Here is a 24,370-nt window from a genome sequence, read left to right on the forward strand (position 1 = left end):
CTGAAGTAATTCCATCTAGCTGCTTCTGACTCCTTATCTTCCACTGTAAGCTAACTTCTGCCTTCAGCACTCTGCTGAAATTAGCTCATTTTCCAACTGGCAACTCTCTTTCAGTTTGGCCTACTCCCTCCTCCCGGACCTGCAGTCCTGAATCTCCTTTCTGTCCCTCCCCCCAGCCCACATTCTCACTTGCTCTGATGGAGGTTGGCTGCAAGGGTTCTTTTCTTGGCCTTCTCCTCTCACAACACAAGGAGAGAGGTGACCTTGGGTTTGAGTCCCAGCTGTGAGATTGTGGAAAAGTTATTTAACTATTTTGATCTTCAGATTCCTCATCTGGGAAATAACTTTGGTGCTAAAAATCTAATGGGTTGCCATATTGATTAAATGAGGTGAGGTGTGTGAGTCTCCTATTAGTGCAAAACTCAGTACAAATGTGAAACTCGGGTTAGTGCTCCCTCCTGGTACTAGTCAGGCTTCTTCCAAGAAACATAACCGTAGGCTGAAGAGTCCCCATGATCTGTGCTCTGTGGTCTGGAGGCCAGGAAAGTCAGGGTGTAGTTCTACTCCCAACCTGGAGGCCTGAGATCAGGACTGAGGGTGTAAGTGCTGGTCCAAGTCTGAAGGCACACGAGCTAAGAGACCATCTGAGGGAGGGAGCTGGTGGCTGTCAAAGCTCAAGCAGAGCCAGCAATTAGTCCTTCCTCAGCCTTTTTGTTCTGTTTGGCACTGGATGTGCCCTCTCACACTGCTGAGAGCTGATCTTGATTCAGTCTACTGATTCACTGGGAGCACCCTCACAGAAACATCTAGAAATAATGCTTTACTAGCTCTCTGGGCATACCTTAGCCTATCAAGCGGACACATAAAATTAACCATCACACTCATTAAACAGATACTGAACGCCTATTATGTTTTACTTCCTAGTCTGAGGGCTAGAGAACAAGGCTGAAATGGGCTTATGAATTCAAAATGCCACTTTCAAGTCAAGCTGGGTGTTTTCTTGGTCCTTTCAACCATATTCTACAAGTATCCTGTTTGTACATGCTTTCCCTCCAGGAACTGGGATTCCACCTAATAAGCAAAGCCTGAAATTCCATGTGCAGCCTTGACAACACTGAGCCTTGTCGGGCTCCGAAGACCAGGCTCTGAGTTCTCCTGGTCTCCTTGCCCCAGCCCAGCAGGAAAGGCACCCTCCCCAGCTAGCTGTACTGTCAGCCAAACCAGGTGTACTCCTCCCAGTCCAGTCCTCAACCTGATGGGTTTCACTTCTCTGGAATGGCCCAGGAAATTGTTCAAACAAGCTGGCTGCATCTTCCCACAGCAACCCTGCATCTTCACCTCACTCTCCTGTCATTACAAAGCCCCTCTGGGTCACGAGTGCAGCCCCTTGGTGGCCCTGCATACCGAGGAATTCCTCCTTCCCTGGGCTGATAAACTGCTCAGTGCCTTCTGTCTGGTGCTGGGTGTCATGTGTTCAGTCATCTTGTACCCTGCAAGGCGGGGATCCCTCCTTCACCAATGGGGTAAATGGGAGGCCATGAAAACAGCACCTATCCTTCTCCAGTGGAAATCTAGAGCAGCCTCAGTGCCTTTCCTATTACTCCCTAGTACCTCCTCTTCCTGTCTTTACATGCCAAAGCACTTTCTTTTTATTTCTTTGAGAGAGAGAGCGCACGATGGGTGGAGGTAGGGACAGAGGGAGAAGGAGAGAGGGAATCTTAAGTAGGCTCCATGCCCAGCATGCAGCATGGCACAGGATTCAATCTCACGACCCTGAGATCATGACCTGAGCTGAAATCAGGAGTCAGATGCTCAATTGACTGAGCCACCCAGGCGACCCCAAGCACTTCTGGTATTACATTTATCCATGATATTGTACATTATTTCATGATAATGTACATTTTTTGTACATTTTTTGTTTAGTTTCTTTTGGCAGGTAACACATTTTTCTCACACAGATCTCTTTGTCCTGTCTCTTCTAATGCTGCTTTTTTTTCCCCCCACTTCCCTCAGGGGGTTTTATTGGCATAATCCTTTGAGCAGGAATTTATAGTTTCAGGAGTCAGTGACATTCCGGAATGTGTCTGTGAATTGCACTTGGGAGGAGTGGATTCGTCTGGATTCTGCTCAAAGGAACTTGTATGAGACAGTGATGCTGGAGGACAGGGACTTGGCTTCACTAGGTAAGGATCTCTCGTTGTAACTCAAAACCTCCCTACTGACATTGTGCCCCACCTACTGACACTTGTGTAACCGCTGAAATTGAGGAATTTGCAGTTGCAATCCAAACAGTGATAGGTCATTGTTTGAGGATTGTTGCTCAAACATTGTTTGAGGATAGTCCTCTTTGAACATAGAATGGAAAATGGAAGCTCAGAAGGCCTGAAGGGGAAGGGACAGGACAGGTACTGAAAGTGGTTTTTATACTTAGTTCAGAAGCCAAATTTAGTGCCTCTCCTCCTGAGCAGGGCATCAGCTTTCCAAATCAAATGAGATTTCTCAGCTGGAACTGGAAGAATGAGCTGGATGACAAAAGAACTTTCAGCGTGCCTCTCTCCAGGTACGGATCAGGCTGTAGGGACTTGTCACTAGGTGTGTCCCCGTGGGAGAAATCACTGCAGAGCTTCATGGGTCTCCTGGGGAGACCTGCACCCCGGAACTGTCTTCTCTCAAAGGCCTCTATGTTACTAACACCACTCATCCTCCTTCGGTCTTACAAAAGTCCTCACTATGGAAGGAGGTGATACTGTAGAGGTTTAAATGAGTTACTACATTTTAGCACTTATTATAATTGCCTTGAACATCCGTAAATGTGACCAATTATTATTGCCTCTCTGTATTCATCTGTACTTTGAATCTCCCTCTTTCTTCCTCCACTTAATATTCTCTTTTCCTGTTTCATGAGTCTTTCTTCTCAGCCATTACCTATATCCATGGCTTTCTTTCCCTTCTTCATTTAAATCCTTGTCAGTTTTCTTAAAGGAAACTAATGTTTTTATCCCTGAGTTGCAAACTTGTATACATGTTTTATTGTCTGCATTTAAAAATAAAGATGACTTTAGCCTTATTTTCACCAGTAACCTCATATTTTATACATTTCCTTTCTCATTCCTAAATTTTCAATCTGCATCCCATTCTCTGCTAAGCATTTAATGCCTCTCAGTGTTTGTTAACTGGTTTCTAATCCCCCTCACAAATGAAGTTTCTGTTAGAGGTTATTGCTGACTTTTCTCTGAAAAAATACATTTTACAGCCTTATATTCTCTATTCAATATGAAAGTATTGATCACCATTTCTTCTTATGCATTTTCTAAAGAGACAGGCACTTTTTTTTTTTTAAACTCTAGATAGTGTATGGCTACCTAAGTATAAAGCAATAAAAGAGATCAGTAAAAGAACACACCAACAGGAACAAAGAATCTTATGAACATGGCTACTAGTTTCCAGGAAGCTTTTTAAAGAACAGGATTTTACTATAATCACTTGCTACACATTGCACAACTTTGGATGTTTTATGCCTTTTAATGCTAATTTATTATGTATAAAATGATCCCTTAAGATAGCTTTAATTGCCTTTACTATAGACTTTTGTGGATTTGATTACTGTTGCTATTTATATTTATTCTTACGTAATAACCTATTTATTCAGCAAACATTTTGTGAACATTAGGCCCTGCTCCTAGCACTGTGGATATAGCAATAAATAAGACAGGTGGTTTCCCCATGGATCTTAAACTCTAGTAGAGGAGACCATAGTAAAGAAAGCAAGCACGGAGGGGGAAGGAAAGGACAGGAATGAAAAGCGTAAAGTCCTAGTGCTCTGTGGAAAAAGCAATAAGCATAAGGGAACTAGATCAGTTAACAGCAGCTTATTTCAGAGGGAGTGATCAGAGAGGGCCTTTCCTTAAAGATGGCTGTTGAACACATAACTCACAAAGTGATGGGCCATGTGGCAGACTATGCTGGGCCCAAGGAACAGCAGGTGCAAAGACCCTGTGGTTGACTATTGACTACATGGCCTTGTTTGAAGGGAAAAGTACCAGGAGATATGAAGATTTCCTTAAACTTACTCTTTCCATTCTTCTTTGAAAAAAAATTCCTATTATATTCTTAAATTTCTGTGAAACTTCTCATTCTGAGTGTTCCTTTTTCCTTTATAGCAATCTTTTTTTAAAGATTTTATTCATTTATTCATGAGAGATGGGGGGGGGGCAGGGACACAGGCAGAGGGAGAAGCAGGCTCCATGCAAGGAGCCCGATGTGGGACTTGATCTGGGACTCCAGGATCACGCCCTGGGCCGAAGGCATGCACCAAACCACTGAGCCACCCAGGGATCTCCAATAGCAATCTTTTTTTAATGCATTCATTGATTTCTCATCTGTATGAGAATATTTAGGTTATTTTTTGTTTTGTTTTTGGTATATGTATGCAGCATTTTCCCCTTGTTCTCTAGATTATGTTGGTGGGTTTAATATGCCTTTTTCAGTATCCCACTGTCATTTTGGTGGGTTTCCTGGAGGCAGCAGAGGCAAACACATGTATTTTTGATTCTGGATTTTTCTCTCCTTTACTGGTCTTCCAACTTCCCCATTGGGCTAAATCCTAAAGACTCTTCCTTTGTTTATGATTGTATTTCATACTACATTTGCCTTGTCTCTCTGAATCTCTGTCTAGTCACAAGTATGCAGGCTTACTGAGCTGTCATGGTTGAGCGTACTTTGCCTTATATCCCCTGCCTGGCATGTTGCCTGCCAGAGTAGGTATTTAATATATGTATGTTAAGTGAATATTGAATGACATGAAGTAAAATTTTTAGAAATTAGATGAAAATGCAGATTTGAAAGCTATCATCCTATCTGTGACATTCATTTCAATGAGTATTATTATCAGGGAGAGGGAATGAGAAGGGTTGCCCCAGCAAGCATGGGTCCCTTAAGGACAAGAAGATTGACTTGACACCAAAGATGCCCCAGTGAAGGGCAAAGAAAGAGTAGTCATGGAGGAGGGAATTTAGAGAGGAGAGCCAAGGGAAGAGAAGCAGTGGGAGTACAGCATGCCAACTAAGAATTAGAAGGTGCTGTTAGCCTTAGCCAGAAGGATGCTTAGGACATGGCTAGGCAAGAGCACTCTTGGTGTAGAGGGAAATGTGCTGGGGTAGATGAGGAAAGGAACAAACACATAAAGACCTAACAGATGGTCATTTCAATAGAGAGGAAATGGAGAAAGGGTGAGAGCTGAGAGAAGTCAGAGGTCGAGTGCCTCTAGTTTGTTTACCAGCAAATAGACACGAGTGTATTTAGTGGAGCAAAGAGGAGAAACTAAAGACCCAGAAACATGGAGCAAGAGGACAAAGCCCAGAAAATGGGTGATGTGCTAATAACTCCAAGTCTTGATTTTCCAGATTTTCTTCAATATTACTGCCAGATTAAGCTACCATTTAGTCTCATTCTGTCCAAAACCAAGACAAGAAAACAATGGAGGACTGAGTGCTGTGCTCAGCTCTTCCCCAGCCATCATGACTCACTCCTCATAGTCATCCTGTGGGGTGGACTCCCAGCCCCTCTCTCAGAGGGGGAATGACACACCAGAAGTTGAACACGGATTTGTTTTATTTCTCCCTTAGGGTTTAATTCTAATTTTGGAACAAAAAGGTTATAACTTTATTTCCCTGCCTTCCTGTGACTTATTTCCAAGTACATCTAGCAAAGAATAGAACCTCTATGTCCTGGTCTAATTTTTCATTCATTCATTCATTCATTCATTCATTCATTCATTTAATGATAAATTTATTTTTTATTGGTGTCCAATTTGCCAACATAGAGAATAACACCCAGTGCTTATCCTATCAAGTGCCCCCCTCAGTGCGCGTCACCCATTCAGCCCCACCCCCCGCCCTCCTCCCCTTCCACCACTAGTGGGAGGGGAGAAGAAATGGTTGGGAAATATCAGAAAGGGAGACAGAACATAAAGACTCCTAACTCTGGGAAACGAACTAGGGGTGGTGGAAGGGGAGGAGGGCGTGGGGTGGGGGGGGAATGGGTGACGGGGACTGAGGGGGGCACTTGACGGGATGAGCACTGGGTGTTATTCTGTATGTTGGTAAATTGAACACCAATAAAAAATAAATTTATTTAAAAAATTAAAAAAATAAAAAATAAAATGAGTCTCTTTTAGACAGCAAATAGATGGGTCCTGCTTTTTTATCCAGTCTGAAACCCTGCGCCTTTTGATGGGGTCATTAAGCCTGTTCACGTTCAGAGTTACTATTGAATGGTATGAGTTTAGTGTCATCATGATATCTATTCAGTCCTTGTTTTTGTGGATTGTTCCACTGAACTTCTTCTTAAAGGGGAATTTTAAGATTGCCCCTCAAAATTTCTTGCAGAGCTGGTTTGGAGGTCACATATTCTTTCAGTTCCTGCCTGTCTTGGAAGCTTTTTATCTCTCCTTCCATTCTGAATGAGAGCCTTGCTGCATAAAGTATTCTTGGTTGCATGTTGTTCTCATTTTGGACCCTGAATATATCCTGCCAGCCCTTTCTGGCCTGCCAGGTCTCTGTGGAGAGGTCTGCTGTTACCCTAATACGCCTCCCCATAAAAGTCAGGGATTTCTTGTCTCTTGCTGCTTTAAGGATCTTCTCTTTATCTTTGGAATTTGCAAGCTTAACTATTAAATGTCGAGGTGTTGAACGGTTTTTATTGATTGGGGGGGGGGGGATCTCTCTATTTCCTAGATCTGAATGCCTGTTTCCCTTCCCAGATTAGGAAAGTTTTCAGCTATTATTTGTTCAAATACATATTCTGGTCCTCTGGCCCTTTCGGCTCCTTCAGGAACCCCAATTAAACGTAGGTTTTTCTTCCTCAGGCTGTCATTTATTTCCCGTAATCTATTCTCATGGTCTTTTAATTGTCTCTTTTTTCCTCAGTTTCCCTCTTTGCCATCAACTTGTCTTCTATGTCACTCACTCATTCTTCCACCCCGTTAACCCTCGTTGTTAGGACTTCTAGTTTGGAATGCATCTCATTCAATTGATTTTTAATTTCTGCCTGATTAGATCTAAATTCTGCAGTCATGAAGTCTCTTGAGTCCTTTATGGTTTTTTTCTAGAGCCACCAGTAGCTGTATAATAGTGCTTCTGAATTGGCTTTCTGACATTGAATTGTAATCCAGATTTTGTAACTCTGTGGGAGAGAGGACTGTTTCTGATTCTTCCTTTTGAGGTGAGGTTTTCCTTCTAGTCATTTTGCTCAGTGCAGAGTGGCCAAAAACAAGTTGTGTTGGGAAAAGGAGAAAAAGAGAGGAGAGAAAGAAGGAAAGAAAAGAGAAAAAGAAAAAATAAAAAAGGAAGAAAAAAAAGAGAAGAAAAAGAGAAAGAAAAAGAAACAAAAAAGGGTGGGGAAAGCAAACAAATAAAAAAAAAAACAGAAACAAAAAAAACACGGGGGAGTATCTTCTGATTCTGTATACTTTAAGCCTCTTGACTTCCCCTGGAACTGGTCCGTCTAGCTGGGCTTCTGGGGAGGGGCCTGTTGTGCTGATTTTCAAGTATTAGAACTTGGGGGAGCCCCTCTGCTCCCTGCCTGGTGCAGGGCTCATGGGGGTTGTTTACCCCGTGAGGCCCCAAGAGGAACAACCACAGTGGCGGTGGCCGGCTCTGGAGCCCTGGAGTCAGCTCCCGCAGTAGCTCCGGAACTCTCCGTCTGCAGGGCCTGGAGTCTCCAGGGCGGGCCACTGATCTGCTCAGCTCGGGGCAGGAGCGTCCTTGCTGTCCTGGGCTTCCTGGCCTCTGCCTGTCCCGGGGGAGGCCGGATCTTGGGCTGTGTCCGGGCGCCCTGTACTTCGGCGCCTGCGCTGTTGGAGTCACGCTCCTGGCCGGGGAGCCGCCTCCACGGAGCTGCCGCCTGAGCCTCTCCAAGCTGCTCCCCCGGCCGCGCAGCCCCCTCCACATGGAGCCTCTTCCTCTGTTGCAGCCGCCTCCAAGCTGCTCCTCGGGCCACGCAGTCCCCTCTCCGCAGAGCCGCCGCCCGTGCCCTCCGACCTGCTCCCGGGCCAAGCCTGCGGGAGCTGCAGCCCTTTAGGGAGCTCGGCGCACTCTCCCTGGGGCGCAGGTGTCGGTTAGTGTCCCAGGGAGCCCGAGGGCACCCCCGCCCTCCTGGGTCCTGCTCTAACTCCCTGCGAGCCCCTTTCCGACCCGGGGAAGATTGGTGAAGCTCCTGCTTCTCCGGGACGGGGCTCTCCTGTCCGGGCAACACTCTCCCCGGCAACACTCGCCCCGGCCTTAGCCCGGCTCCTCGAGGGGGCCCCTCCCCCTTGGATGCCTTTTGTTTCTTTATTTCTTTTTTTCCCCCCGTCTTCATACCTTGATAGAAGCGTGAACTCTTCTCACTGTAGCATTCCAGCTCGTCTCTCTTTAAATCTCAGGCCGAATTGGTAGATTTTCAGGATGATTTGAAGGTTATCTAGGTAATTTGGTGGGGACAGGTGACTCGGGGACCCTACTCTTCTGCCATCTTGCCCCTCCTCCTGTCTCTTATTTATTTATTTTTAAAGATTTTATTTATTTATTCATAAGACAGAGAGAGAAGCAGAGACCTAGGCAGAGGGAGAAGCAGACTACCTGAGGGAAGCCTGATGTAGGACTCGATCCCTGGATCCTGGGATCCCAACCTAAGCCAAAGGCAGAGACTCAACCACTGAACCACCCAGGCGTCCCCCAATTTTTCTTTTAGATGTTTCTTTTTTTTAGAGAGGGAGTGTGTGAGCTGGGCAGGGGGGTTAAAGGAAGGAGCAACGGGGACAAAGAGAGAGAGAGGGCTCAGCATGGAGCCCACCATAGGGCTCGATCTTAGGACCCTGAGATCATGACCTGAGCCAAAGTGACAAGTCAGATGCTCAGCCAACTGAGCCACTCAGGCACCCTGGATGATTGTTTTCTTTTTCTGTATTAAGGTTTTCTTGTGTACAGTTCTTGAATGCTTCATTAGATTTTGCCTCTATTTTATAAAGACTGAGTAGAATTTTTATTACCAAAGATTATGTCTATAATATAAGAGTTAGGGATTCTCTAACATTTTAAGCTCTCCAGGAAGCTACCCTTCACTACCCCTAAATGTAGAAACCTATTATTTGTGTTTTATATATGACTTTGTATCATTCTCAGACATGTCCTGGGTGACAACCTGTGTGTATGTGTGTGTTAACGTATATGTACACATACACACAGAATTTATATTCTATTACGGAGTCTCTATTTACCTTCCTGCTAACCTCAGTCTCCCTCTTGTTTAGTACAGACACATGTCTTTGCCTCCATTAGTAGGAAAGACCATAATAAATGGAGAAGCATCCATAGATTATTGATCCTTTCAAAGGGCAGATCCACACCTGCCTCAGGACCTCAGCACTGGTGGTTTCTTCTGTGTGGGATGCTCTCCCCTCAAGAAGGGGGTCCCTTCTTAGCCCCTAATGTCTTGGCTTCAATATCACCATTTCACTGTGGCCTTTCCTGAAGACTCTATGTAAAATTACTATATTTTACTCTATGTAAAACTATTCCCCTTACCTGTCATCTTCCCTATTTCCATCTTATTGCTTTTATTTTTTTTCTATAAGGTATGCCACTTAATTTCTAAGTATTTTACTTACTTATTATGTTGGTTGCCCTTCTTCTCACGGAAATATAAGTTCCCTAAGGGCAGAAGTGTGTTTTGTTCATTGTTAGCACCCTATTCAGCTCCTGGCTCAGTAGACATTTCTTGAAGAGATATTTCATGTTCAGAGGATCAATCTGGCTGCTATACAGAGAATGCACTGTACAGTAGCAAGAGTATTAAGTAGGAAGCCCACTCAGGTAAATATTAAAATAGTCTGGTGGAGTAGAAGGAGTAGTTCATCTACTACACAGGGTATTGAAGAAAGACAAAAAGAAATAAATTGACTTGCCCTAGGAAGAGCAGGACCTGCTGCCTAACTACTGTACCCACCCCAATTCTCTGCAGGCTCTTCACCTCTACTATGACCCATGTCAGCCATAAAGCCTGAAGGATCTGTGTTCTCCCAGACCCCTTGGTCCTGGGGGCTCTTGTTCATGTCCTGATGAGCACCAAAATTATACAGACCCCATTACGAGACATTCTAAGACAATAAGAGAGCATGGGCTTATCACTCAAAAAGTCCTGTTTAGGAAAAAAGGAAGAGAGGGCTGTAATCGTTTGACATAAAATAATAATAGTAATGATAACAGCTAACAATCAATAATCTTTATCCTGGCTCAGCATATTGCTGTGCACATAACAGGTCCTGCTTTAATAACATAGCAAAATAGCAAGCATCAGAAAATCTCATCCAGTTCTGGAAGAGCCAGTTACTGATCCTTAGTGCTCCAGTCCCAACCCCTCAATACTTCACTAATTCTGAGAGCAGCTACCGTGACACTTTTATGTTGTCCAGGGAGACAGTCTGATCTGGGAAAAATAAAATTTCCTCCCCTCTAAGTTGTCAAATGTATTGGTCACACTTGGGAAATAGTAAGCATCCTTTCCTTGATTCTGTTGTTGGTGTGGATTCTAGTATTTTACATGGCTTATAATTTTGTTTTTGAATCAGGATCCAAGTATCCCATTATTTAGATATTATCAAATACTTTCGAAGCATCCATCAGGTTGGTCATATGTCCTTTTTCCCATGCCCTGTTAACATATTAATAGATTCCTAATAATAAGCATTCTGGACCTCCTGGATAAATCTTTTGTTCAAACTGAGTAAATAGTATTTCAGGGATAGTGTAGGAGTGCTTAATTACTAAATCTCTCATATTTAAGAATGAGTCTTGGTTTTCTCTACATATGTATAGAGTACTGGCTATGTGCAATTCTTGAGTCATATTAGTCTTTTCTCAGTCCCTTGCAGATATGGCTTCACTGTCTTTGGCGTCCCATGTTTCTGGAACAAACACTTCAGTCTGTTTTTTTAAAAAAATTGTTAACTCATTTTTCTTTTTTTGCAGCAAATCTCCAGACTTAACTTTTAAATTAGATCTCCAAATTCCACAAAGATAATACTGAGTCTTACAATTAAGTATTCTGCAGTACACTGTGATGTTTCAACTTAAAATTATTAATATTTTCCAAAATAGCAAATATTTTTTCAGAATAGCAAATATTTTGTTCTCATTTTAGAAATGTTATATATACAGAATATATAAAATACATGAACTATTTAGCAAAAATCTACATATTCCTCTAAGCTCTTAATATAATATTAACAGTTTTTGTTCTAATATAAATACTGTGCAATAGGTGCCATTTAACAGATGAGGAATCAGAAGCACAAACAGGTTAAGTAACCTGCCCAAGGTCACACAGCTAAGTGGAGCCAGGTAGGCTAGCTGTAAAGTTGTCTTAACCATTTTGCCATACTACTTCTCTTTACAGTTCATGATAATAAAGATGAATGAAAATAAGGAAAGCAAACACTCAGGCACTAGAACCCAGATTTAAAATAGAACATTGCTAGTATCTTAGAAATGCTTTGTGTGAGCATCTTCATTCACATCCTCTTACCTCTACCCAAGACATAACCACTCTTCTCACATTTGTGATCATTCCCTTTCCCTGCTTTTCTTTATAGTATTGCCATCCATAAAGGAATCATTTAGTTTTAAAACATTTAGTGTTAGCCTGTTTTTTAGACTTTATCTAAATGAACTCTTAATGTATATTTTTTGTGTGACTTTCCTTATTTATTCATTCTGATTATTCTGTGCTGCTTTAGTTGGTTAAATGTGCTCTGTCGGTTCAGGCTGCTATGACAGAACACCCAAACTTAGTGGCATAGACATAAGACATCGATTTCTCATAGTTCCTAGAGGCTGGAAGTCTGAGATCAGGGTGGGAGGGGTGCATCACGGTTGGGTTCCTGGTGAGGGCCCTCCTCCTGGTTCATAGGCTGCTGCCTTCACACTGCATCCTCACATGATAGTAGAGAGAGGAAGCATGCTCTGTTGTGTGTGTCACTTATAAGGGCTTTACCTTCATGACTTAATGACTTCCAAAGGCCTTCCCCTTCCTAAAGTTATCTTATTGGAGATTAGGCTTCAACACATGAATTTTGAGGAGACAGAAACATGACATCCTTAACATGCATTGTTTTCAATTATTCTATTGAAATAGAATAGAAATCTATTATTTCTTTCTATTCTATTAAATATTTCACAGTTTATCCATTATCCATTCTGTTGGTGGCATTTGGGTTGTTTATCCATTCTGTTGGTGTTATCCATTCTGTTTGTGGCATTTGGGTTGTTTCCAGTTTTTTGCTCTTATGTACAATGTTACCTTAAAAATTATGAATTGTGTGCCTTTGCAAAGCAGATTCCTTAAGAGCATGCACCAACTAGTGGGTTTGCTAAATCATAGTCTGTGTGCCTGTTGTATATTACTAGATCATGTTAAACCTTTTCAAACACCTGAACCAGATTACATTCCCACCAGTAGTATGTCAAAATTCCCATTATAGCACAGCTTTCTCTTTTTTAAAAGATTTTATTATTTATTCATGAGAGACACAGAGAGAGAGAGAGGCAGAGACACAGAGATGTAGGCTTCCTACAGGGAACCTGATGTGGGACTCAGTCCTGGACCCAGGGATCACGCCCTGAGCCAAAGTCAGATGCTCAGCCACTGAGCCACTCAGGCATCCCTAGAGCACTGCTTTCTACATTGGGGAAGCTATCTGCACTTTTCAATTTTGTTACTCAGGTGGAAGTGGTAATAGATTCCAACTGGAGCTTTAATTTGCCCTCCCCTGCTTACTGTTGAGATTGGTTATCTTTGCTTGTTTACTCACCACTAAGGTGTCCTTTTTAAAGTGCCTATTTAAGTCTTTTGCCCATTTTTCTGGTGGACTTAGTGTTCCACAGACATTGTTTTCCAGATTATGGAAAAGATTCTAGTCCTGTATTGTGTGGGCCATGTATTGCAAAGATCTCCTTCCAATGACACTGTTTTTGTTTGCTTTCAATCAAAAGGCATCAAAAAGGAAATATTTCATTATTTTTCCAGTGTTTATTTTCCAGTGTTTTTTTTATGTTTTTCCTCATTCTCATTTTTACTATTTTAAAATTTTATTTCTTAAACCTCTACATAGTTTCCAAATTTGATATTTTCTGTGTGTTATCTTTGAATAGGGGAAGTTCTTGTATTTGTCTAATAGTGTGAATGGATCCTTTGGCCTTTATGTTGTTTATTGGGTACAGTTTTAGTTGGACAGTTGGATATGATAGAGTGATGGGGCAGGAGGCAGTTTCCAGTTCATTTGTTGAGTGTTGATACTAACATTTGGTTGAATAGGTCCTTTCTGCAGTTACCTGGTGGTGTGTGTGTTTTAGAAGTGGAGATTGCGAGGCTTGCCACTTCTTCTCTTTCTTTATATAAGTAGGCCAGGTTGCAAGGAGGTCCAGTTAATGCATACCTCATGCTTCGTAGTAAAGCCTCCTGCCCACAGGCCTTTGGTTTGTTGGTTCAGTATTGATCTTGGCTCTGGTAATTTTGATCAAGCTGACAGCTGATTTTCAGATTTTAGTTTTCTGTCCTCTGCCTCCCATTGTTGCCAAGCCATTTTGTCTAGGATAAGAAGTGGATCTGAGAAAATAAAATCTGAGTGGCCACAGAGTCCTTCAGCCCTATTTCAAGCAGCTCAACAGATCCTACTTTGCCTTTGCCTGCCACCAGTTCACATCTCTAATGAATGGATATTTTGGACAGGGTAGGGCCTTGTAGGACTCTCTTACCTGAAAAGAATGAGAAACTTATAATCTGTTGGAAGTTGTTGGTGGGGGAGGGGGGAACTTTAGATTGTGTCATCCTCCCTTAAGTTTCAAGTAGGTTGTGGTTTCTTATGTTCCAAACAAGCATATTCCCTAAGGGTAGTTTATGGGTATTATCTTACTTAATCCTCATCAGATTATTTTTATCATATTTTATATGTGAAAACTCAAGCCCAGAGAAACAATTAGTTGAGAGGGTAAGTTAACAGCCAGGGTTTAAACCCAAGCATATCTGATTCCAGAGCCAACATCTTTCACAGTATCACACTGTTGTACAATGATTCAGTGTCAGAATTAGCGGCAGCACCGCAGGGGGAAAGAAACTGCTGATGGGAATACCAGGTACAATGTGGCAGGGCTTTCTGATCTGCCTCCCCTGATCCCAGCTTGTCTGTAGATTTTCTCTTTACTGCATCTTCATTATTCAGCCCTGTCAAGTGGTCAGTGATTTCAGTGTCCATTCCTCTTGTATACATAGGCTTACTCTTTTCTTTGCTTAACACCTCCTCTAGCTCTCCTGTTATTTATGGACAAGTTCACTGTTCTTTCCCTCCCTTCTGTTTTTCTTCCTAATTATAGGGACATTTTTGAAAGCTCTCACACGTGTCCTATAGTCAGTCTGTTTCTTTCTCTCATTCCCACCTTGTGTAGTTTTCTGTCTCCCAGCACAGAAACCAATGTATGTTTGAATTTCTTATTTTTTTCAGACTAGGACACAAGACTTGAAACCAGAGAATCAACTACAAAGCTCAGCATTACTGAAGATTTATCCTATGGGGTAATAATGGAAAGGGAAGGTCTCTGGCCTTCTTTAGGGAAAGCCTGGGAACCTGATAATTGGTTAGATGGGCAACAGAAAAATCAGGACAGACATCTGCACCAAGTGGCCATTACTCATAAGGAAACCCTCCCTGAGAGGAGGACATGTGGAGATCATGAATTTGACAGGTGTTCTAGTCAGGGGTCAGTCCTAGATATACAACAAAGTACTCCTGTGGGACAAAGGTTCCATAATCAGAATTTACATGAAGAGGACACTAAACAGAATTCTGAATTAATTAAAACTCAAAGTATGTTTGTAGGAAAGAAAATCTATGAATGTAATGAATGCGGGAAAACCTTCAGCCAGAGCTCATCTCTTCTTAAGCACCAGAGGATTCATACTGGGGAGAAACCTTTTAAGTGTAATGTATGTGGGAAGCACTTCATTGAACGCTCCTCCCTTACTGTACATCAAAGAATTCATACTGGAGAGAAACCTTACAAATGTAATGAATGTGGGAAAACCTTCAGCCAGAGCATGAACCTTACTGTTCATCAAAGAACTCACACTGGAGAGAAACCCTATCAGTGTAAAGAGTGTGGAAAAGCTTTCCGTAAGAATTCATCCCTTATTCAACATGAAAGGATTCATACTGGAGAGAAACCATACAAATGTAATGAATGTGGGAAAGCTTTTACCCAAAGCATGAATCTTACAGTGCATCAGAGAACTCACACAGGAGAAAAACCCTATGAATGCAACGAATGTGGGAAAGCCTTCAGTCAGAGCATGCACCTTATTGTACATCAGAGAAGTCATACTGGAGAAAAACCCTATGAGTGCAGTGAATGTGGAAAAGCCTTTAGTAAGAGCTCTACCCTTACTCTACATCAACGAAATCATACTGGAGAAAAACCCTACAAATGTAACAAATGTGGGAAATCCTTTAGCCAAAGTACATACCTTATAGAACACCAGAGACTTCACTCTGGAGTAAAACCTTTTGAATGTAATCAGTGTGGAAAGGCTTTCAGTAAGAATTCATCTCTTACTCAACATCGGAGAATTCATACTGGAGAGAAACCTTATGAATGTATGGTATGTGGGAAACATTTCACTGGGAGATCTTCCCTTACTGTACATCAGGTTATTCATACTGGAGAGAAACCTTATGAATGCAATGAATGTGGAAAAGCCTTTAGCCAGAGTGCATACCTTATTGAACATCAAAGAATTCATACTGGTGAGAAACCCTATGAGTGTGATCAGTGTGGAAAAGCCTTCATTAAAAATTCATCCCTCATAGTGCATCAGAGAACTCATACAGGAGAGAAGCCCTATCAATGTAATGAATGTGGAAAAGCCTTCAGTAGGAGTACAAACCTTACACGACATCAGAGGACTCATACATGAGTTAAGTTTTCATTGGACCCTTCACCAGGATTAACTCTTCAGTAATAATCATATAAGTCATGTAACACAGAAACCTAATAAATGTAATAATTTTAGGAATCTTCTGGATGAAGTATAAATTACTATATCAAATAATACCACTGCAAAGAAACCATATAGAGAAATCTTAATTCAGAATGCAAAACACTCCTTTACACCAGAAGGTTTAAATAACCTAATGTTCTAATGGATGAGGATTTGTGCTGAAGATAAGTTCTATTGTGTCATAACATATCAGAGACTTCACACTGGAGAGAAAATGTGAGAGTGCTAACTGGACAGCCCAAAGACCTGGTATGTAGTCCAGACCTGACACTTGGACAAGTCACCTACTCTCACCACATCACAATGTCCTTATTTGGTAAATGAGGGATTTTGAATTTAAAAGGTCTCCAGGATCTCTCTTAGTTCTATAATACTATAAATATAACCAATATTGGGAAATCCTCAATCTTTTACCATGTATATATGTTATCTAGATGTCCCTATTCCACAATCTGGTTTCTCTGGATGTTTTGAGTCAAAATTCTTTACCTCTTCCAAATCCTATTATTAGCCCTCCATGTCCTTCCCCCTCCCCCTGCACTGTTATTTTCTCTCCTAAAACATTAGGCTGGTTGCTACCCAAGTGATGAAATAATTGTACAGATCTTAAAGCAACAGCATGCTGCTTTAAGTTCTCAATTAACAGTCATTAAACTGTTAAATAAGCGAATTATTTAGAAAACAGTCTCTAAGTACATAGGATTCAAATACACATCTTTGTACCATACTCTGTATCAAAGTGGCAAGGAGAAAAGACTAAACACTAATAGACATGAAGATGTGACATATTAGCAAAATCTTTGCAACTCAAGACAATGGTAGGTTTTAAAGATCTCTAGTGATGACAGTGTCAAGATAATTTCATTTATTTCATACTCTTAATAAAGTGCTAAATATGTGATAGACATGATCAGAAAATCAAAATAGGTAAGACATATTCTTTGCTTTTCAAGGGCTATGCTAAGACACTGGCCATGAAGTGGGAAAGAAAGAATTCAAGCAATAATGAGGCACAGAATCTAGATAATGTGGTAATTGGTTAAATGTGGGAACCTAATTTGGTTGGATGGAATACTATAATGAAGAACACATAAAGCTGACCAATTCTGGGGGCATTTTAATGAGTCTGTGGATATCCAAGTGAAGATTCCTGATAGACACTAAAATAACTGGCAGGACATCACTGAATGAGTGTACGTGGAGAAAGTGTAACTAGTAGGAGCTGAGAGGAAACAGCAACCTAAAGGAAAATGAGCAATGGAAGGAAAAATTAGAAAATGGTGGCACAAAAGTAAAAGAATTTCATGTAAGGTAAGAATAGTTAATATTTTCAAATGCTGTGGAGGGTTACAGTAAGATAATACAAAATGGCCTCTGGTTCTGGTTACTGATGACCTCTGTTAAGTATTAATGGGTTGAAGAGTGAGGTAAAGGTTGAAAAATGGATTCAGTAGCTTACCTGGGAAAGGAGACACAGAAAGATAACTGGAGAGAGACTGGCATTGAGAGTAGGTGTATCAGAGGAGCTTTACAGCTACAAATCCTGGAAAGCCCAGTTAACACAAGCAAACAGGGATTCCCCCTCCCAAACCCCCCCCCCCCCCCACAAACTCATAACAAATCTAGAGTTTGGTGGCATTGTTTAGACAAAATTAATTCTATATCTTTAGTTTCATGGCTTTTCCATCATGGTCATGTGATGGGTGCTCTGCTTCAGGTAAAGTATCTGCACTCAGGGCAGGAAGAAAGGGGATGGGAAGCACCAGAAACATCTGTGCCTTTTATCAGAAAATTTTTCCCAGAAACCCCTCAGCAGACTTCTGCTTACATCTTACTGACCATAGCTATGTTGTGTGGAGGCCAGTAACAAAAGAGGCTGAGAAAATACTCTTCCAGCCTCTAAAGTGGAAGTCGGCAAAAAAAAAGTAGGTTTGAGAAGGGTGTTGATCTGGCCAACAGTCTGTGGAGAGTGAGTTTACCACTGAAAAGAAGAGGTGTGGGAGAATGGAAGTTGCAGGATGGAGGGAACCGGCAGCTCAAAGTGGGAAAAAAGGATTGGAGCAGAGGTAGAAGCTATAGGAATGTCTTTCAAACTTTTTCAAAGAAAGGAAACTTTTCACTGGGAGAGGTGGGAATCAACAAGTACAGCAGATGTTTGTGGGTGGCAATTGAAGAGGCTCCCTATGACATGGGGTCATAATAGGCAGGCCAGTCTCTTTGGGCTCTGTGATCTCTAAGTTCTAACTCTTGGAGTAGGAACAAAGGCAGAGGGGGGAATGAAACACTGAATTAACTGTATCCTCAGAAACCTAGATCTTTATTTAATATTTGTCCCTTACACCTAGTTTCCTCTTTTCCCTTCACATATTTTTCTCTGGAAGATGCAGAGAGAAGAGATGGATACAAAGTAGATAAAAATGATAAAGAGCAGCAAAATAAAGGGTCAGAAGGAAGGCAAGGGACAAGTGGGAGAGGAAGGATGAAATACCTAGAAGCCTAGGACGGGTGCAATAGCTCAAAACTTGGTTGAATATTAACCTTTAGAGGAAGCAGATGAAGAAATAGGTCAGATAGAGGTTGCACTACTTTGTCAGGAGTTTTGGAAGCTGTGGCACTTGTACTTCATTTCCCAATCATTCTGGGCAATAAGTGAGGACAGTTTGTGCACCTCTCTGTCACTAGGGCTAGGACTGTTTTGGTTCTGCTTCCTAGACATGATGATCTCCATCTAGGTGCTTCATTTTTTTCTTGTTAGCAGTGTAAACCACACAGCTCCAGATTACAGTGGATACCCACATAAAGTGCTTACATATTGCTAAATAAGTATATTATTATCATCCTCATAGATCTGAAAACAAAATAACATTCACACTCCTTAGCATGGCACCCAGAAAATCACCTTCCAATCATTAGTCTCTCAAAACAAATGCCTTGTTAAAAAGGTTATTATTGACTGTGGGAGATTGTCCCTCCCCAGGACTGTTGTTAACAGCCTCCTACCTGGTTTTCCTGTATGGCCCCTGGCCCCACCACAGTGCCTTCTCCCCCCAGGCCCATGAGCGAGTCTGTCAAAGTGCGCTCAGCCACATCACTCTTGCACACAGACTCCTTCAGTGGTTTCCCATCACACTCGGGCCAAGTCCAAAGGTCTTGGTATGGCCTTCAAGGCCTCCTGCCCAACTCTCCCTTGTTCGCTGTGCCCTCTCCAGTCCCCCTAGCCTTGCAAAGCCTCAGGCTCACCAAGCGCACTTTGGTCTCTGGACATTGCTACCCCCCCCCCCCCCCCCGCGGTTCTTCCCCAGGTATTCTTTGTAGGGTTTTATCCCGGGCTGCAGTCAAATCTCTGCTCACATGTTACCTCCTCAAAGAGAACTTCCCATAATACCACTTCAAATCACTCCCTCCCACCTCACACCCACCGTCACAGGTTGGCTGATAACTACCCTCTGTGCTTTACTGACCCTCGAGAATCCGCCCGGTGTTACGGGCAGGTGTCACAGAAGTCGCTGACACCGCTTCCTAAAAGGTGGCCAACAGTTCCCCGACTGACCAACCTCAAGGTCACTTTTTTTTTTTTTTTTTTAATTCACTACCGACAAAGTCAAGACCTCTCTTCTTCCCGAGCTCCGCGGAAACGTGTCCTCAAAGGCAACTTCGCATCCCCAACGGGATTTTTCCAGCTGTCACCCCATCCCTCCCCTCCGCCCGGAATGGGTATCACCGGAGTCCGGCACCGCCTCCCCCCTCCGCTCCTCGGGCTCTGGGCTCTTCCCCGCTCCCTCTCCTCCCCGACCTCCGGGTCGCTCGACCTCCGCCGCGCTTCTCCCAGGGCTCTGCGGGCGCCACCCCGGCCCCTGCCACACCCCGTGCCCCTGCCCGGCACCCTCACCCCCCGCCCCGGGCCACACAGCAAAACGGGCCCGCGTCCGCGCCGTCCTCCTTCAGCAAGTCGCCTCTGCGGCTTCTCACCTCTTACCCCGTCTCCTGGGAGCGCCCCAGACCCGCTCCCCACGGCGACCGTCCGACTTTATCCCGCCTTCAACTTCTAGCGGGTCTCGCCTTCCCGGGCATTACCACAGGGCGGAGGCGGACTCCGATCCGACGAGAACAGAACCGAAGCCGCACGTGCCGTTCGGCGCACGGAGGAGCTGCACTACGGGGGAGGCGCGACGACCTGCGCGGGCCCCTGGGAAATGTAGTTTCAGCGCGCCGCCACCAGGCATCCCGAGGGAAGGGCGAGGCCCTGTCTGCGCAGGCGCGCGATATCACTTTCTCTGCCCGGCGCAGGAGCTGGCGCTCGCCGCCGCTTGGCCCTCTGGGAAGCGGAGTCGGGGAAACCGAGGGGTTGCCCCCCTCCGACTCGCGGGTATTCGGCTCCCCGGCTCCCCGGGCAACGCGCAAGCGCAGTTCCGACCCGGGCTGCCGACTCCAGCTCATTGTGTTTCGCCTGCGATGTGGCGGCTGCGGTTCCTCGCTACAGGCAGAGGTTCCTCGAAGGGCAATCCGGTGGTGACCAGGCACGGTGGCCCAAGCCGCGTTGGGAGCGCGGGAGCGGCCGTGGGGCGGTCGGGCCCGGGGGCGGGGTGGGGGAAGGGCGGAGGGAGGGAAGGCCGGGTGGGCACGGGTCGTACGGTCGGTCCTGGAGGACGCCGATCTGATGCCGCAAACTTCCCGGAACGTACGGTTGCGGTTTGATTCGAAAGAGAAAAGGCGAGGATGGCCAGGTGCGGGCTGTTGGTGTTAGGGTCCGAGTCTGCAAGTGCATGTGGAGGAGGATGCGTCCGGGCCTCTTCGTGTCTCGGAGCAGCGGGGAAGCGGGTGCTCGCTCCGGAGGTGGATGCCCCGGGCTGTGTCTGAGCCCTGTCTGTAGACCAGGCCGAGTCCGGGCGGCAGCAGCTCCCGCGGGGACCCAGCCGGGGGCCGAAGGGTGGGTGGGATGAATGAGACCCCTGACCCCTCCCCACCACCCAGCTACTCTAATGCAAGGCCTCTTTGGCTCTTTGTCACCCAGACTAGACCCCTGAGCGGGGAGAGGCCTTGACAAGCGAAGGGCCAGCGTTCTTAGCTTGCCTTTGGAGGAGGAAGAAGACCATCCTTCCTCTCCACTTCTTCCACTCCCCTAACAGGCAGGAGAGAAACTTCTGTTGAGACCTGTCAGGGTAATATAAGGACAAAGGTTGGAGGGCAGCTAGAAAGCCTGAGATCTGGGCTGAAGGGTGCTTTCTGCAAGGAAAAGCCACCCTATGTAAGACACAGAAGGAAAGATGTGGAGGATTTGACGCAGACCCTGGGGGAAGATGTGGGGGCCCAGAATGGCTGCATAGGAAGGGAATCCCTTTGCAGGGGAGGCCTGCACACTCTCCTTAGAAGCTCCTAGGGACTAAGACTCAGCTTCTTCCCAGTAGTGGAGGACCTCCAGGATGTGAATGCTCGCAGCCTCACTGTGGACTGCTCTGGGATCTGTTTTAACTCATTTGTCCTTATAACAGGTGTGTAGAGGTTTCTAGCCCAAGTCCTGCTCTGCTAGACCTGGAAAGGGCTTATCAGAAAAGAAATGGCTGTCCAGCAACTGCCAACCATGGTCCAGGTGAGTGGGGAATTGCTGCGGGGTCCCCCCCACCACCCAAATTGCCTTAAAAGTTTTGAATGTAGAGGTTTGAAGAGTGGTTTTGTTGTTGTTGTTGTTGTTGTTGTTGTTGTTTTTACCCTGACCAAGAGCTTTTCTCTCAATCCAGGCTCAGTTGGAGGCCTGACCCCGTTACTCCTTTCTCTCTGGCCACCATGATGGGCTCATCCTCATGGATGAGGGAGCTAAGTAATGTGCTCAAGGTCACATAAATAACACCCCTGGAACCCACATTGATCCGAAATGGTAACCTACACACTTTCCACTAGCAAGTAACAGTAGGGGTTCAGAGTAGTAAAGGTAATACCTATACCTAACACGGGAGTTGAGAGAAGAGAGAAATTGGAAGACTGTCTTGGGGAGCTGGGACTTACTAGACTCTTCAGGAAACTGTGGCAGAAAATACTAGAAGAGATGAGCAGATGGTGGAAGGTGCCATGTTTACAGGCTGTTTTAATTTGGTTGTCATTCAGCAGACCTGTACTAGGAATGCAAAGTGTGTAGGGTATTATGATATGCTGGTGATAAAAAGGGAAACAGTGGTCCCTGAAAAATTGATTCATGGGTTCAATCCAACAAGTGTTTCTTGGTTGCCTACTTTGTGCAAAGCTCTGGGTACAGGTATCAAAAACCTAACTCGGACTACCTTAAGCAAAGCAGGCCTTTATTGGAAGGATAATTGGGGGTGCCTGGGGTGCTCAGTCTGTTAAGTGTCTGCCTTTGGCTCAGGTCATGATCCCAGGGTCCTGGGATTGAGCCCTGAGTTGGGCTCCCTGCTCAGTGGAGAGCCTGCTTCTCCCTCTGCCTCTTCCCCTCCATATCCCTCCACTCATGCTCTCTCTCTAACTCTGCTCTTTTCTATCAAATAAATAATTTTTTTAAAAAAAAAGGATAATTGGGCTTTCTCCCAAATATTTCTGCTAAGGCAAAGAGGCAAGGACTTTGGATAGGGAGGTGGGGTGGGTGGTCTGTCTGTCTCTCTGTCTCTACATATATATATAATCTAAAAGTCCTTTCTTTTGGACCTTTGGCTTTCTTCTCTGAGCTTCTGCTTCATTCATTCTCAGGGCACACCAGCTCTCTTGGCTTCTCAGCCAAGAGTTTCCAAGGAAGGCACTAGTTGTGATCAGAGGTGACAAGGTCATATTGTCTAGAGTGACTATTTCTGTGGGAACCATGTATGTGTTGAGAGTGGGCAGGTGAGCAGCTGAAGATATGCAGGAGTTGCTAAGCAACAAGCAGTAGGTGCTAGTATGTGGGCCATGTTCTCCAAAACATGTGGGGAAGACAAGAGATGTGGAAATACTCCATAGCTTCTTAGAGTTAACAGTCCTGTGGGGGAACCCAAAAGTAAATGAGAACTCACAATAAAGTGGGGCCATACTTGGTTGAGCCTGAGAAAGGAGTTGAGGCAGGCTGTGCCCAGGAGATAAGGTGGAGGCTGAAGCCTAGGTAGGATTCATGAGGTGGGGTGGGAGTGGAGGCAGGAGATAAGGTGGAGGCTGAAGCCTAGGTAGGATTCATGGGGTAGGGTGGGAGTGGAGGCAGGGCTGGGCAGAACAATGGGAGAAAATGTGCAGGGCACAATGAACAGCAAGTTTGAAGTCTCAGTGCTGAGGAAGCATATCTTCTCCATAATACGTGTTTATTCAAAGGAAGAAGCAAAGTCTGATAAAAACTTGGCCCCTAGGACCCCCTGGGATTTGCTTATGTTGTCATGGAACACCAGCCTGCTCTGTGCTAACAGTCCCGCACATCTCCCCCGGCTCCTGAGGACTGCCAGGCTCAGCAGTTCCTGGAGAGCCGTGGGAGTGGGTGGCCGCAGGTCACCAGGGACTGGTTTGCTGTTACAGGAATCCGTGACCTTCAAGGACGTTGTGGTGCTCTTCACCCGGGACGAGTGGGCACAGCTGAACCCCATTCAGCGGGCCCTTTACAGAGATGTGATGCTGGAGAACTACAGCAACCTAGTCTCCCTGGGTAAGTTGGGGAGGGACCCCCAAAGGCTTATCTTCCCATTTGGAGATCTTTTTGGGACCCTTATAAACTCTTAAACTGGTCCCATGCAGCACACTGGGCTGGGGATGGCCTGATCGAGGATGTTATCATCTGGGCTCCTGCATGCCTACCCCTGGTGTCCTGAGTACGTGACCCCTTTGGAGTCTATGTGCAGATGCTCTGAAGGTGACTAGGTTCAGTCCTTTCTCCGTTTCAGCAGGTAGAAGGACATGCAAACAGATTGTCTTTCTTCCTCCTGGGAACTCATCTGGCCCCTGGCCTTCCTATCAGGTCACTTTTTCCAGGAGGTCCTGAGGCCCAGGTCTCCTGTTTGCAATGATTTTATTGCTGGTGTGAACAGACATGGTCCATTTTTCCCCTCAAAAACAGGACTCTTAGGACCCCAACCAGATGCATTTTCCCAGCTGGGAAAAGAAGAAGAATGGATGCTGGAGGACACATCAGGAGGCTTCTGTGTTGGTAAGAGCCCCATGTGTGGGAGTCATTGGGAGGAGCTCCACAAATGCTCCAGGCCTTAGACTGAGAAACAAGATCTTTTCACTCTTCGTTCACCCCAAAATCTAGTTGCCACATTTGGCCCCGTGTGCATGTGGGCTTTCCTCTCCATGAATTTTCTTCCTCCTCCTTCAGCATAGACTA

The 24,370-nt window shown here is 44.6% G+C and overlaps 2 protein-coding genes across 5 annotated transcripts in view; both read left to right on the plus strand.

Moving 5' to 3' along the window:
- Positions 1-16,756, plus strand: part of LOC112932476 (zinc finger protein 354B) — a 63,592-nt gene extending 46,836 nt beyond the window's left edge. Inside the window, exons 3-5 of one of the 3 annotated variants that reach the window (XM_026015426.2) lie at positions 2,054-2,183; positions 2,469-2,560; positions 14,534-16,756. In XM_026015426.2, coding sequence (XP_025871211.1) covers positions 14,611-16,002 — 1,392 coding nt within the window. In that variant the 5' untranslated portion in view covers positions 2,054-2,183; positions 2,469-2,560; positions 14,534-14,610 and the 3' untranslated portion in view covers positions 16,003-16,756. The remainder of the gene's footprint in view (positions 1-2,053; positions 2,184-2,468; positions 2,561-14,533) is intronic. The other 2 variants (XM_026015423.2, XM_026015425.2) reach the window with 2 other exon arrangements.
- The window catches only part of ZNF454 (zinc finger protein 454), a 54,836-nt gene that overhangs the window by 9,817 nt on the left and 20,649 nt on the right, over positions 1-24,370 (plus strand). Inside the window, exons 1-4 of one of the 2 annotated variants that reach the window (XM_026015422.2) lie at positions 20,338-20,603; positions 21,576-21,673; positions 23,566-23,692; positions 24,101-24,190. In XM_026015422.2, the coding sequence (XP_025871207.1) occupies positions 21,641-21,673; positions 23,566-23,692; positions 24,101-24,190 (250 nt within the window). In that variant the 5' untranslated portion in view covers positions 20,338-20,603; positions 21,576-21,640. Of the gene's footprint in view, positions 1-20,337; positions 20,604-21,575; positions 21,674-23,565; positions 23,693-24,100; positions 24,191-24,370 lie in introns of those variants that run through there. The other variant, XM_072731846.1, reaches the window with a different exon arrangement.

Source organism: Vulpes vulpes, chromosome 12 (genome assembly GCF_048418805.1).
Source record: "Vulpes vulpes isolate BD-2025 chromosome 12, VulVul3, whole genome shotgun sequence".
Lineage (NCBI taxonomy): Eukaryota > Metazoa > Chordata > Mammalia > Carnivora > Canidae > Vulpes > Vulpes vulpes.